The 16,392-nt window shown below is 41.3% G+C and overlaps 1 protein-coding gene across 2 annotated transcripts in view; it reads left to right on the top strand.

The window, feature by feature from the left end:
• Positions 1-15,112, top strand: part of VEGFC (vascular endothelial growth factor C) — a 152,214-nt gene extending 137,102 nt beyond the window's left edge. For both annotated transcript variants that reach the window (XM_019521813.1, XM_019521814.1), the window contains exons 5-7: positions 9,638-9,747; positions 10,055-10,385; positions 14,603-15,112. In XM_019521813.1, the coding sequence (XP_019377358.1) occupies positions 9,638-9,747; positions 10,055-10,385; positions 14,603-14,720 (559 nt within the window). In that variant the 3' untranslated portion in view covers positions 14,721-15,112. The remainder of the gene's footprint in view (positions 1-9,637; positions 9,748-10,054; positions 10,386-14,602) is intronic.
• The last annotated feature ends 1,280 nt before the right edge of the window (positions 15,113-16,392 follow it).

Here is a 16,392-nt window from a genome sequence, read left to right as displayed (position 1 = left end):
TGGGGGACACGGGGAGGATGGGGGGGGGGGCAGCTCCCGCCCCTGCATGCATCCCCAGGGGAGGAATGAGGACATGCCCCCTGGACCTGTATGTGGAGTGAGGGTGGGCTGCTGCTGTGTGCTCAGGGTTGAGGACTGTGCCAGCCTCTTCCTAGGGGGGCCTGGGCCTAGGCTGCGCTCAAGGTGGGTAGGGCAAAGCGGGTGGCAGTGGCACTGGGAGGGGAGCCTACATGGTGCTTATGGTGAATTTTGGGGTGGCTGTAGCCCTCCCCCCCATAACCTCTCCTCCAAATGCCACTGCTGCCCGCCCCACCCCAAGCATAGCCTGGGCCCAGCCGCCCTGCTGGGAAGAGGCCAGCACAGCCTCCGGCCCCAAGCATGCAGTGGCGGCCTGCCCCTGCCCCACAAAGATCAGGGGGCCTCCCCCAGGGGTGCATGCCATGGTGGGAGCAGTCCCCTCTGCACCCTCTCAGATGAGCCAGAGGATACATTCTTGACTGTTCTGTTTAACAGCCATTAATGGATCTGTAAATTAGTCCAGTCTGTTTTTGAACCTGGGTATTTTCCCTGCCTCTACAGCCTCCTGTGGCAAGGAGTTTCACAAGTTAACAATGTGATGAATAAGAAAGTACTTTCTCTTATTAGTTTTAAACACCTTTCCTGGTAATTTCAGTGAGCACTCCAAATTGGGGACTTGGTAAAAAGCAGATCCCTATTCACTTTGGGCACACCCTTCGTGATTTCATAAACCTCTGTCATATCTCCCCCTCAGCCTTCTCCTCTGCAAATTGAAGAATGCTAGCCCCTTTATTCTCTTGGTATGATAGACTACTCCATACCCCTGATCATTTTGCTAACCCTTCTCTGTACCTTTTTGAAGTCTATTACATCTTTTGTGAGCTGTGGAGAGCAGAACAGCACACATTATTTAAGATGTGGGTGCACCATTAATTTGTATAGCGCAGGGGCCAGCAACACTTTCTGGCAGGGGGCAAGCAGATATTAGGACCTGGTTGCAGCTGCCACTTCTCCTTGTAAGTCAGCTGCTGCATGGAACAGCAACAGCCCCCCTCCTATGGAGCTTATGCCACCCAACTGCAGTGCTGCATGGGCAGATGAATGAATGGGCCCCCTGGTGATGAATGCTGCCAAAGGCAGAATTCTGAATCCCTGATCCAAAGGTGCCATGGGCTGGATGCAGCCCATAGGCTGTAAGTTACTGCCTTTTGATATAGAGGCTTTATATTTTCCATTTTATTTTTAATTCCCTTCTTAATGATTTTATTAACTTTTTATTACTTTACTATTCTGTAGACCATTGTTTTTCTACCCCTTTTGTTTCTTGTATCAATTCCAAGCTTTTAATGTATATTTCTAATTAGCAACATACTCTTCTTTTCCATTTGTATTTTACTGTTTTAGGAGCTTTGGCTCTCCCTCTAGAGGGAAGCTACTATTTCTTTAATCACTGAAGCCTTATTTTTCAATTGTGGTTTTTATGGCATCCAGTAAAACATTCTTAAACAGCTGCCAATTAGCAGTCACGTTTTTCTGCTTAAATTCCTTCTTTTAACTGATTTTCCTCAAAGTTCTTTATAGTTTATATATTTGGTTGTTGTTGTTGTTATTGGCTTTTAAAATGTCAGATATATACTTCTAGTTGGGTTTTCTTCTGCTGGCACACAAGGGGTGCTGAAAGACATGCAGGTCCCTCCTCTAACTGATGGTGCTTCCCATAAAGCACTATAAGTTAAAACACCCCACCCCCCCACTACAAACAAACAAACAAACATCTGTTGGTTTGGCAGGGAAGGGGAGGAAATCGAGCTCTGCTTTGGAACTGATCCAGAGGAGGAGTCTGCTCAGAGCCTCTCTCCCCAGCCCCACTCCGCCCCCCCACCCCCTGCTTCAGTGCTGTCTGCAGGAAGGGTAGGGAAGGGAGCTGTGGGCTGGGGTTTGCCCCAGCTGGTGGGGGAGAGCAGAAGATGGGGAGGGGCCCAATCCACCTGCCCCCCATCCAGTTCAGGCTGGGTAAATGCCAGTCTGCAACTCCCTCCCCCTCCTTTTTCCCCCCCTCCCTTCTTGCAGACAGCACCAGGGGTGGGGCGAGGCTCACTGGCGTCAGTCCAGATCTGATTGTGCTAACAAACTGATCCTAGGGAACAGAAGTGCTCTAAGTGCCCCTTCATCTGATCCCTCATAACATGAGGACTAATTTATCATGCGATCGGCCACTTTTAGAGTGCTCTGCAGCCATGCAAGTGTGTCACAATTCAGCTGTAGAGCATTTTAAGGGGGCTGATCGTGCGACAAATGTCACTTTTATCAGCACCCAAGAAGTGTAATCAAACCTTAATCATTTGCACCTAAGCAACCACTAAGTTTCAGTTCTGTGATCAATCCAGGCTAGATTTTAGGCATGTGATATCCTAGATTGAAGTATAAACCCTGAGTAAGCTTTCAAGCCTCCTCACACAGTGCAGATTTTCATGCAGCTACATAACATTAGCCAACACTGTCAACAGAGAGTCTTTAATCCTGTCCCTACCTTGTACCTCCATTTGCTTGGGATCTAGAGCAATAAATCTTCTGCTTAAGGTTAGTACCTAGATGGTTTCTTACCTTATCTACAAAAGAATTGTGTAGAGCTCATTCCACACAGCTGCACCTGAAAAAGGAGGAAGTAGTGGGGAAGGAGGAATCACTGTTTGCTTATGTGTTTAGTACACTTACCCTGGAAGGTAGGAAATCCGGGTTCTGGTCATTGCTCCAGGGACTGTTTTATCCAGTGTCTGTTTCATGTAAAATACATAAACAGTCCTTGCATCAGGAACTAGAATCCAAAATTCCTCCCTCCAGCATACATTGTTCGGTTGAAAGGGTCCGTGATATCTGCATAAAGTGGTCCCAAGGACTCACTTAAAGTTCCTATTTAACGTGTTCTCTTAATTCTACCTCCAACAGCAGATTACATTACCAGTTTTCTTTCCATAAACTCATGCTTCCCTTATTTGATGTTAACTGGGTGTTGGATTACTTCATGCACAAGATATATAAAAATACATAAATAAATAAATTTCTATGGCTTTTTGTGGCCATAGTTGTTATCAGTTACAAACTACCCAACAGGACATCAGGTGGTATAAAACTGTTGTGAGCCCACCATTTCCCCTCACTATGTCTTCAGCTGTAAGACAGCTACCTCAAGTACACGAGATACTATGTTGCCATTGTGACAAACTGCTGCTACTGCCCAGTAACTCATTGCTATGGTGCAGTAGGGTGAGAAATGACCCATGCAGCATCAGGACTGCGCAGCATATGCAATTACTATGGAGCCATTTAGTACATGCTTTAGCATTAGCCAAATTCTCTGTTATGCTTTAGCATAACATTACCAAAATACATCAACAGGATGTATGTTTTAGTACTTTAGCAAGTACTAAATGACTGCGCAGTAACAACATAATGAGTACCTTCAGCAAGCGCTATGCTGTTGGTGGAGTCTTCTAAAGCAAATGCCACATTTGACAGATCTGTTAGCTCACCTCCAGGTATGTGTATGAACTACTTTGAGTACACACACAAGTGAGAATGTGTATGTGAACAGTTTCTCAAAGGAGAACCAGAAATTAATTAGCAGTAACTGGAGGGGGTTTTTAGATGTACTGCCCACCTGTATTTTCAAGCCCCGCCTTTCTTGCCATATTCCTCAGTCTGGGACTCTTAAGAGAATCTGTGGTTGAAAGGAAACTGAGCAGCCAGGTGTGTGTACTTCCTTTTGTCCCCTCAGCATGCTGAGGAGGTAAGATGGGTGGAATTCATGCACATTTTATGGGCATTGCTAAGACAAAATGTCTCTGGTCAAAGACCAAGGGGCTAAGCAAAGCCACTAGTGAGAATTTCTATGTAGACAGTTCATGTCAAAGTACTGCAGTGACTGGTAAGTAGTTTCCTTTTTATAAAATTCCAATCACATGACTCTTTCCCCTCGGTCTTCAGGTATATCAACTAGGTCAGATTATACTCATAAGTGAAAAAAAGAATTAGAATAGCTCAATTTTTAGTTTCCTAGCATTGGTATTTAGGCAATTAAGGAATTTCTACTCTCTGCATCCCTTAATGCCTTCATTAATATTGTTTTCAGGATCTTAATTTTGTGCTAAATAAGAACTTATTTATTTTTTGTTTTCACCCTTGCCTTTTGGGATTAGTGTAGTGCCCTCACATGAGTAATCTGGCCAGTTCACTACTTAGGAGATTTTATTTCATTTTTAAAGAAGATTTTTGATAGAGGATGCCAGCAGCACATGAATTTTGGTGGAAGCTCTTCTCATGCTGGAGTCAGGAATTGGAAAAAGTATGGAGGTATTTGAAAGAAAAGTGGACCAGCAGAGAAACCAGTGAATCACATAAGTAGCAGGGCTTAACGTCTTGATAAATGAATAGACCCCTAGGGAAGGGGCCAGCAATTTACAGCCATGGAGCTGGATCCAGCCCATGAAGACCTTCCTATCCCTTCCACAGTGTTCCCTTCCATTCTGGCTTCTGGTGCTCTGTCACATCTGCCTTTACCCTTTGCTGCAGAGGGGACAGGAATGAGCAGGAAGCGTAACTGTAGACAGCTGGAGGAGAGAGGGAGAAGGGGGACTTGCAGTCCACTGCAGGGGACAGTGTCATAAATAGCAGCCTGCACCAGCAAATGGCTGCCAAGACTTGCCCTAGGGTAGTGGAAAATCAAAAACAAGAACATATATTTGCTTCAAAGGTGGCTTACAGACCTGGAGATGCTGGCATCAAGAGTAGAGGAGGAGACAGCACTGTTTGAAAACCTGAGCCCTGGCAGTCTCAAGAGCCAGAAAATGTTGAATTTTAGCAGTATTATGTGGTAGAAAAAGCAAATTTCTTGGATACATAAATGTATTGGGAGGAAAGGCTAAATAGAAAAGACTGCTTAGATTTTTTAGGTCTGAATGACAAGTAAGATGTAGTGTTATTCACCATGCCATGGAAAAGGGATGATCACCTAAAATGGTTGATTCTGATTTTCATGTTCAGTGGTGTATTTTTGAAGCAGGCATGCTGGTAGAGCTCAGACAGCCATGAAGACCCCTAACTGCTAGGTTTTTCCTCTGTCTTTATCTTACTTCTTATCAGCCAGAATATGTTGGAGGATTTCTATGGCTGCATACGGGTCATCATTGATGAAGTCCAAGAAAATCCCTAATTGGTGTAAAATGGTGTCTGAAATTTGAGAAGTGAAAGATGGGGGAAACAAAAATCAGGCAGTGGGTTAGACCTTAATTGTAAGCGAGAATCCTGTCCTTGATATTTTACAGTATGTTTCTCTTTGGAACCCTGAGGATCTCTGCTTTTTATGCATGAACTATGGTCAGATTTCTTCAGCTATATGCTAAATTTTAAAAACATATGTTATGTTGCAAAAAATCTGAGCTATTAAGTTTTATATGTAATAGTACCCTTATCACAATTTGGGTTTGGCATAATAAAGCAGAATGTATTTGAGACAAATTCCCAGGAGCCCAGAATACAGATATACTGTGAGATTGAGGACTAACAAATATTGTACATAAATTTAAGAAAGGAAAAATAAATGATCCTGGTACTAACAGGTAATATACAGGCCTGTTATTAGTATGTAAAGGCTTAGAATAGATTGTGAGAATGGGATATCTTTCTTTGGTGAGAGAACTATTTTTCTAGATCAACACAGGGAAAATATAGTAGATCATATGTAACAAAAATAGTGAAGCATAAAATGAAGGTATAGAATATGGGGATTATAATAAAAGAATTCTTAAGTTGTTGAGAGGAGATGTAAAGGGAGATAAAAATGAATTGTGTTGATAAGGGAAGTATTAGTTTGGAGGTTGCTTGTGGAGTTCCTCAAGAATCAGTCCTGGGGTTCTGAATTCCTGTTGCCCTTAGTGACCGTGGCACAATAAGTAGAAATAAGCCAAATAATTTGCAGATAAGATAATAGTGACTGGCAATGCCAGTATAGTAGAGGATCAGAATAATGTATAGGAAGAACCGATGACATTGAGGGCTGAAATGATGGAAGTGGGGTAGACTACAAACTGCAGAGTCATATTTAATAAGATATTCTAGTATGACTTGGAAATGACTGAGGAAGAATTGGGCGTTCTACCTGATCACAGGGAAATTGAGCCACCAGTGTGATGCAGCTGTGGAAAAAGTCACATGTATTCCTTGGATACAGCAGATGGAGAGATGAGAAAGAATTAACATTATAGAAGTCCTGGTAAACTGTCATCTGAAATACTGCATACCAGTCTGGCCACCTGTGTTCAAAGAAGATTAATTCAAAATAGAACGGGTGCAAAGAAAGGCTCCTGGGATAATCATGGAAATGGAAGGCCTGTCCAAATAAGAGAAGCCCCAAAGGAGTTTGCCTTGTTTAGCTGAGCAAATTAAAGCTAGGAGGTAGTATGACTGCAGTTTGTATATACTCAAGGGTATAAAGAGCTAGGCAGAAAAAAGAACCATATAAACTATTTGGCCCAGAAAAACAGGGTTTAAACTCACCAGTAATAAATTTAGGGTGTATCATGTGTTGTTCCCTTAAATGTCAGGTGATCCTATAAATCATCTTAATAGCTCATACTTGGCATTTTGGAAGAATGTCCAGGTGAAAATAATTTAATCTCTTGGGATTTCAAGGTTAGTCTTTACCAACATGTATTGTTACCTGTATATTGTGTATACAGTACATATATGTGTGTATATACAAATGTATCTTTACCAGCATGTCATTTTCCAGTCTTTGAAATGGTGGCATTATTCCACATTTTTCTTCAGCCTAAGTCCAATAGGTGCATAGCCTCCTCAGGAGTCAAATGAATTTTGAGTATTTCATTAAGTGTGCCTTACCACCACACTATGGACTATTTAGGGTCCACTCTCCAACCCTCATTTGAAGCCATGCTACTTTGTAGAAAAGAATTAAATATTAATTAGGCTAAAGCATAAGAGTCCACATAACTATACCCCAGGGGTTACAACCATTGCCTTGAAGCAGGGAGTCCTAGATCATTGTCCATACTTCAAGCACTGTTTATTTATTGTATCCAATGACTGTTTCATGTAAATTCATGTAAAAGGCCTTCGTGGTGGGGGAAGTAGGTGTGGATCCCTTCAGTTAAAGGATAGCATTGTGATTCCTGCAACTTGGGTGAGTATTATATAAAAGGACACTGGCACCCCAATGAAGGAGATGCCTAACTCCAAGAGATGGGTGGGACTTAAGACCAACATTGTTCTCACTGGGCTTGTCTATACATTTATTAACACTCAGCAGCTACTCTGCATTTAAGTTAGTTAGTACTTGCTTAGTGAAAAACTGGCGCACAGTTTTTTTGTGGTGCTTACTGTGCAATAACCTAATAACGTGGCACGGTAGCATATTAACATGGTCTTTGCAGCACGCTATTGCACAGTGTTATCAGGCTACTGTGCCGTAAGCATCTCATGTAGATGTGCCCACTGTTTCCTTATTGTGGCCCCCCACTGGACATCCTTTTTTGGATCCCTTTCTGTAGTGCCCATTTCTCCCAGATCTTCCTGAAGAAGAAAGTACTGCATTCAAAAGCTTGTCTAACTCTATCCCAACTATGCAGTCAGTCCAGTAAAAGTTATCACCCAAAGATCCTTGCTTCTTGCATAATCACAGCTACAATATCACTCTAACGCTACCAGTTCTCCCAAGCAACTGTATAAGGAACTTATATCTTCTGGATTTACTTGGGAGCCAAGCATCTAAGGGAATGCCTTATCCTAGGTCACTCTCAGTCATTCACAGAAGCCATCCCTTCCACTCTAATTTTTAGATTGTGGCCTATGCCAGAGCCATACACATTGTGCTTTCTAGTCCGAAAGGTACACATTTATTTAACATAGTAACAAATTGCCCATCAAGAATGATGGGCTGGGGGGGCAGCAGGGACAGAGTGCCGCACACCACCCACCCAATGCCACCACCACCTCCCAGGAGCAGGGCGGGGAGAGAGCTTGCACCACTAGCCACTGACCCACACTGCCACCACTCTGCATGTGGCTGCGCACCACCCCCTAGCGCAGGGCAGTGGATAGCTGCCACATGCTACCACCTCCTCCCCTCGCCCCCTTCTGCATCTGGCCTTGCAACACGGCACACCCTCCTTCCCCCCGGCCATCTGTCTTTGTGGAACACTCTGATTGAGTGTTGTTTCTGTAAGCATTGTGATTGGCTGCTGAAACAACCAATCAGAGTGCTCCAGGAACATTACAGACAGACAAACAGACACAGACAGATTGACTAAGCCCTTTATATATAGAGGATAATAAATTGACTTTGCTATTTAGTGGAAGACAAGAAAATGCATAATGCACAGCCCTACCATGTGGCAAATCACTCACATCCAAGATGAAATTACGCTTTGAAATTTATTACAGTATGGCAAGGTTATGTGGAAAAAGATTTCATCACCAAAGGTGCAGGCGAGTTCACACTAGAAATGTTGCATGGAAAACATCCTGTGTCCATTCCATAGCCAAGTTCATCCCAGGGTAGCAGTTTGCTTAATGCGACCTGGCTCCCCTTGCATCCAATGGCCAGGCACTATAATAGTGCCTGTGATGGATAGCTACCCTTGCAGGAGCTGGATATGTGTCAACTCCTTACTATGAAATAATTTTTACTACAGAACAAAATCCAAGATAAATTACTTTGTGGTAGTTATGTCAATAGTCTGTACCCTAAATCTGTCAGCTACCAGTCTGTCTCTCTATATTTGGATGTAATTTTGGGCAGCAGAGAGAGGAAATGGGGATGCAGAAAGACCCTAACTTGGGAACAGGAAGTTGCAAGATTATTGCTAAAAAACTTCAGTGCCTGGGAGAGTTCACATACATGTCAGGGAGGGGAAGGCTAGGAGGGCGGCTCCGCATCAGACCCAGAAGTTCAGTAAAGTTTCCAGAATTGGGTGGGATGGCTGACAGAGTTCAAGGTAAGTAGTTATCAGTTTATATGTTCAGGAGGTATTGGTGGCTGTAAGGTAAACCCTAAGGAGCAGTGGAGTCATACCCTGAGAGATAGGCATGGCCATGTTTAGGCTTGTGGTTTCAAAGGCTATTTTGTAAATCCAGCCCCAAGTGAAGTCTGAACACATACCATTTAAAAAAAAAAAGAAAAGACAGAGCTAAATTTGCTGAAAACTTTTAATAGTGCTAGTGCTCATTACTTATACCTTTTCCATCTTCCATATTTGTTCTAATGGTTAATTCTTTAATGCTTTTAAAAATTCAAACCGTTTAGTCTGGGGTCTTATCTTCCCTGCCAACAGTTCTCTAATGAAGCAAGGCGTGGCATTTTCATTATGAAGTGTCACTGTGAAGTATTGTATGAACACTTAGATTAAATTGGGTCTTAAAACCCAGTGTGTATTTGAAAAAGGAAAAAAAAACCCTGCTCAATGTGAAATATAGTGGTGAGAACGTGAATGAAATCAAAATTTCAAAAGTACTATTTCTAATGGAGAATGTCTGAGACCCACAAATAAAACTACTTTGTTTTGTGTTTTTGTGGCACAAATTCAACAGTGTATTTCATTCATAGGTGTCATGTGGCAAACAAGACTTGTCCAAAAAATCATATCTGGAATAATCATGTTTGCAGATGTCTGGCGCAACATGACTTCAGTTTCTCTTCCCACCTTGGAGATGCTGGTAAGCAAGTGTCTTTCAAAGGATTAAATCAACATGTAACACCTGCCTTTACTTAAAACAGCCCACTGAAACCATGCATACTTACCAGTTTAAATCATTGTATTTTTTTAATTGGTTCTTTATTTTTATAAACTTTTTGTTCTCTAAATCCCTCTAAAATAACTGGGATTTTATCCAAGTTTACAACTATGAATATAAGTCCTCACTACTTAGCTTACACAAGAAGATATGAACAGGTGTGTTCACATGTGTTGCAATATGTGGATTCAGGGGTTTTTTAAATTTTTTTATTTGCTCCAATTTCTAGACACTTCTGAAGGCTTCCATATCTGTGGACCAAACAAGGAGCTAGATGAAGAAACATGTCAGTGTGTCTGCAAAGGGGGTATTCGGCCTTCAAGCTGTGGATCTCACAAAGTATTGGATAGAACATCATGCCAATGTATGTGTAAAAATAAACTTCTGCCTAGTTCATGTGGGCCCTACAAAGAATTTGATGAAGACAAGTGCCAGTGTGTATGTAAAAGAACCTGCCCTAAACATCAGCCACTAAATCCTGCAAAATGTGTCTGTGAATGTATAGAAACTCCAAACAGATGCTTCTTGAAAGGAAAAAGATTTCATCACCAAACATGCAGGTGAGTCAGATGATTAAAACCTGTAAATTTTAGCCTAATCTGATCGTTATCTTGCACCAGATGAGGGATGAATTCTGGAATAAATCAAGCAAACTCAAATAATTTTGAATCACTTCGTAGCCTTATTCCTTGTAAGCTTTTGTAAATCAGAAACTTCTCTTTGCTCCACTCTCCTTGTCTATAAATGGAACCAAAAGGGTCAATGACTATTTTCAAAGCCCTGAGAGCCATGTCTCACATTAGTCAGGTCACAATAACTGACCTTAAAACATACTCATTTGTTCCTTGTTTTTACATTTTGGGATTAGTGTAGTGCTCTCATGAGTAATCTGGCCAGTTGGCCACCTAGAAGATTTCATTTAATTTTTAAAGATATTTTTGACAAAGAATGGGTGGCATATTTGTGAATTTTGGTGGAAGTTTTTCTCATGCTGAAGTATGGGGTTGGAAAAAGCAGAAAGACATTTGAAGGTAAAGTGGACTAGCAGAGAAACCAGGGAATAACACAATTAGCAGAGTGAAATCAGGACTTAATGCCTTGATAAACTAAAAAACCCCTAGGGAAGGGGTTGGCAACTTACAGGCCAGGGGCCAAATCCAGCCCATGAAGGTGGATTCAGTATGGGGGATTGGTGGCACAGACCTACACCATGCTGCCCATCCCCTCCACAGTGCTCCCTTCCACTGTGGATCCTGCTGCTCTGTCACATCTGCACTTACCTTGCTGCAGAGGAGACAGAAATAAGTAGCAAGGGCAACTGTAGGCAGCTGAAGCACCAAAACACACACTAAATGTGATTGTATCATAGCAAAGTTATGACTTCAGAGGAGGAGCATCTCCATAACACATTGAGTAACATATGTTCAGCTGTTGTTGGACTGAAGACAAGTTCAAGATTTTGGTGCTGGGCCTGGCACTGACACTCAGTTGATTGTTGGTCCCAGCACAACACTGGAGGCAGTTCAAGACTGCCAGCGGCAGAGATGCAGTTCACCCTGTAGATCCAGTGGCAGGTGCAGATGCAGCAGCAGGATTGGCACCCTCTCCTGGGGTCAGCTCCTCATGCCTCTCTCTCCATCTGCCACCAGCAGTGGCCTAGGTCACTGCCTGCCAGGGACAAATGCTTCCAGGCTGGGGCAGTTCTGGGCTCATGGCAAGGAGGGCACAGTCTCTGGGTGCAGGAATGTGCAAGCTGTGGTGCCTCATGCTGGGGTCAGTGTCTGGGTTTGGGAACAGCCAATTCCGATGCTGTCCAGAGCAGGCTGAGATCATAGTAAGCATTACCCTGTGACCGCTTGGAACGCGTTCTAACTTTTAATACAGCGTGATGATGCTTACTAAAGATACAAGCAGCTTGCTATTGGATTTCAGTACTGACAGCAAACAAAGGATGAGGCACCAGGAATATTAGGGTATAGTCCAAACATAGAGGGGATGAGGGAAATGTGCTTTAGTGAGCAGATACCTGTTTCGCCCTTAACAGTTTTTCCTGCCTCACCTCCGACTCCCAGCCTGTCTCCCAGCCTCATCATCCAATCTCTAATTCCCCCATCACTTCCTCCTTGACTCTTAGTTCCATTCCCTTTCCCTAACTAATACCTTTTCTCCTGCCTATCTCTTCCCTGCATTTCACACTTCCTCAGATCTGTCACTCCACCACTACCTTGCTCAGAGGTTCCTAGCTGCAGTTTCCAAGCCTAACCAGTCTCAGTCACATCAGACTGACCCAATCTACCCCTTTCTACATCTCCTGATCTAGCTTATATCACATCCATATTCCAGTTAGATGGCTTCCTTCTCCATATTACCTGGATACCAACAGGGAGCAGAGCACAGGAGAAGGAGGCTTCTTGATGTCTGTTCCAATGCTAAGCAACAGTGCTGGATCCCTAAGGGAAGAAAAAAAGGAGGAAGGAACAAAAGAGTGGGAGGGGGGAACAGAATTAAAAAGAGGGAGGAGGGAAACCTGGAAAGCAGGAGCTGCTACAGAGAGACAAGTAAAGCACTATGGACCTGTTTTCCTTGGTAAAGAATAATATATACCTTAGCATGGGTAGCAAAGTTCCTAATAGCACAGTTTTGGTGCTAGGGAAGAAGAATGGCAGCTACAGAGACCTCCAGGGACATCTCTCCTAAATTTGGCTGCCCTATTGGAAAGGCTTGCAGCTGAAGGGTAGGAGACATACTGAGCCACAGGGGGCAGGGGGAAGTGCTCTTGTGTTGGTAATGAAGCATACATTTTCCCTTAGCTCCTCCTCTTCAGTGTGCCAACGGCAGGCTCCAATATAATTGGCCTCAAACTATTTTGATGAAGACAGATCTGTGGAACAGATGAAAGCATGCAGGTAGCAGCATCTAGGCTACTTTGCTAAACTGGGCATTTTAGAGCATACAGAAAGATGAGGTTTATGTGAGCTTTAAGTTCAAAGTCAGTGCCTCAAGTGGAACAACAGATTCCGAATCCTGTCCTTCACCATCATCCCATCTGTGGATTGTTTTCCTAATCCAGATCTTCTGCTTAATCTCTCTTGCTGGGACAGGCACTGATGCTGAGGCATACAAGAGTATGTTTTCATTTGTATCAATTGTCAGTATTATTATGGTTAAATATCATCTTTAGCCTTTCCACCATCCTAACATCCTCTCCATCCCTTATTCCATGTGCAGCTATGTCTTTGTTTATAAAATATGTAGTAGGGGGCAAAAGAATTGTCCTGGGCTTTGAGAGATCCCAAAAGTCATTTAATTTATCCCAGAAATCTCTATTTAACAGTAATTCTAAGTGACATGTTGTAACATGACTCTTGATTACATAAAACAGGGTAATTAAATGGCTGTGACAAACTACATTGAACGTTTTAAACAAGATGCAGCTAGTTAGCAGATACCATAGCTGTTGTGTCTTCCTCATTCTTTACCGATTTCCTCATATCTGTTTTCACTGGTTGAATTAATTGGCTTGAAGTAATTGATTGTAATCCAAATCCTCATTTTTGAACACATTGCTGCAGTGCCAACTCCATATCCAAAATAATCATGCAACCTGCTAATCCAGCTGCAGTAACCACAGTCCTAAGAACAGAGCATTTCCTAGGGAAGAGGAACTGAATATGCCTCAGTACAATACATTATAGTATCTTAAGCTGAAATATGCAAGCAAGAATTACAGTAATAGAAGATCATTATACCTTTATGTCTCATAAAATAGAGAAAGACATTATTTAATTACAAAGTTAAAATATACTGTGTTGAAACTTGAAACATGTATTTTTCTCTCTTGACTTGCTGCCAGTGTCTGAAAAAGCCACAGACTAGTACTTTGTCTCCATTACACACGAGAGGCTATTTGGCATTGTTATTGTAAGGTTATTTTAGGTCAGTTTAGTTCAAAAAAGAGGGGGAGAGGGACAGCTACAGATATTTATTGTTTTATGACTTACATCTTTATCATTTTCTGTTTCATCCCCCCCTTTTTTCCAAGCAAATAATCCACGAGAAGGAGCATATTGTGTAGAGATGGAACTTGTAGTTTAGTAGTTTGCTTGCACTAAAATTCCTTAAATTAATACTGCAATTACTCTTGCCTTTTCTTCCACTTTAAAATCCTCTGTACACTTACAGCTTGCTCTGAGAATAGCATGTGCAATACGACATGTACCAGGGACTCCCTCTGAACTCAGAGTGTGTGTAGGTATGCTCATACAGTTCTTAGGGCAGGTTCAGGACTACAGTATAAAACATGCATCTTTACTATTGATGAATATAAATAAAAAAATTAAGTACTCTAGACAGTAATGTCATCTTGCTGGAGAAGGCTGGCGAGCAGGCATCTTCTCAGCATACTAACCTGTTTTGCTTACTACAAAAAAAGTACAGTATTTATCAGGAAAAAGTCCAAATATTTTTTGGATTAGCATGTAAGTACAGCTGGTTAAGTATTTCAGAAACGCTATTTAGAGATATTTGAATGTGACACAGATTCACTTCAGCAGGGCTTAACACTCCATTTATTAACTTTTTTAAAAATATGAGTGCAGGCAGAAGTTTGGTTATAAGTGCATTCCCAGAAACTGGGGAGATGTGGCACATTAAACCCCATCTCTAATAAAATATATCTTTCCAGGGTATACGTGGTTGCGGTATAAGAGCAGTGTAAGTATACAAGAATCTACATTTTTGTCTGATTTACAAGCTGACATCTTTTTCCTTTCCCCAGTTGCTACAGACCACCATGTACAGTTCGAACAAAACGCTGTGACCCTGGATTTTCTTATAGTGAAGAAGTGTGCCGCTGTGTACCCACATATTGGAAAAGACCGCTTACTAATAAGTGAAGGAAGCACTATTTGCTGCTTTGGTGCACTTTTTTCCATTAAAACTGTGCTCACATTTGGAACTAACTGTGTACCAGACACCCTGTGGGCCTTCAGAGACAGACACATTGTGCTTTTCCCAAGAAATATGGAAAGCAAGTGTAGAAAATAACTGGGGCTCATGTTGCGTAAAGAACTCTCTGAGGACTTGTTTTTGCCAATGACCAAACAGCCTAGGGTTTTCTTCTTGTGATTTTTTTTTTTTAAAGAGATAATGACTATATAATTTATTTCCACTAAAAGCATTGTGCAGCATTCCTGTTTATAGCAGTAACAATTGTTAAGGCTCACTGTGATCAATATTTTTATATCATGCAAAGTATGTTTAAAATAAAATTTTAAGTTGTATTATACATCGCTGTATGTTCAATCAATTACCTAGTTACCCAGCTGGAACAAACCAACTAGAGTTCATGAATGGTGGCTCTAAAAATAGTTCCTAGGAATTTAGTTGAATTTCCAATCCATTAAAAAAAGTTATTCTGTGAAAGAATTAGACAGCTGTAAACTCTGGTATCTAGTTAACAGCTAGTCTGAACTCTAAAAGAGTTATTTTACATTATTTTATAGTCCAATATGTTACTGTTTAGATGGCAGCTAGGTATTAAGTAGAAATAGCTTAGTTAATAAAAACCTATTAGGAGTCCTTGTACACAAGTCTTGTACACTGCACAAGAACTAAACTCACTGTGTCAAAGACATCAAGAGCAAATAAGTGACTTAGACATGGCAATAGGCATGCAAATCATTTTTATGTGGCAACTGTTCCTGAAAGAGTGAAGTAAAATAATGATCCAGTTGAATGGTTTTATTTTTTTAATGGTATATGGAAATGTAAATACCATTTATGCTTTTCATTTAGATTTGAAGATTATGCTCAAAATTCAGAATGAAATAGTTCAGGATGATCTGTTGATGCTTTACTCTTGTGTCATAAAACCGATTAACTTGATTTGAAGATCCTGTGCCAGAAACTTTTGGGATAAAATAATGTAGTTTTTTATTCCACCTGCAACAATGAGAAGACTTCCAACAGTGCAGTCTGGCTTTACATAACCTTTACACAAACGATTCTTGGGGCATTTTTTTACATGGCGAATGTCAAATCATACATCCATAAGCCCTAGAAGAAAAGGTAAGCTTCTAACTCAAGTGATTTAAATGACATGTATAGGTCAATCCAATAGAAATCATGTCAGAAGTCACAGAAAGTATGTTGAGTGCAGGACTTGCACAAATATACCTAAGATAACAAAATACACATTTTTTTGTAGTAGTAGGTAAGTGTTCAGTAATACTTAAAATAATTTTAAATGATTGCAACAGTTCTCACAAACTTCATTTGTAATGTAAATTATTTAAGTTCCTTAGAAAGTCATCCATGCATGTTTTTAAAATAGTATACTTTTTTTTTAGAACTTCATATGATGAAATATCAGAGTTCATAAAGGTTGAAAAAAGCTTATTGTACTCATTCAATCCAAAGTGTGATTTTAGGCTAGCATACCATGTAGGCAAGGGGACTGATGGAATGATTTTTCTTGGAGAAAATTACAAGCAATGGATTTTGTGAGGAATTCCAGTGTTCCCAAAGTTCTCCCTAGGAGGCCAGCTGTAATTATCCAAATTGGAT

Source organism: Gavialis gangeticus, unplaced genomic scaffold (assembly GCF_001723915.1).
Source record: "Gavialis gangeticus isolate Ggan-Ray unplaced genomic scaffold, GavGan_comp1, whole genome shotgun sequence".
NCBI classification, from domain to species: domain Eukaryota; kingdom Metazoa; phylum Chordata; order Crocodylia; family Gavialidae; genus Gavialis; species Gavialis gangeticus.
Note: the sequence above shows the minus strand (reverse complement) of the source record. Positions and strands in the feature narration are given on the sequence as shown.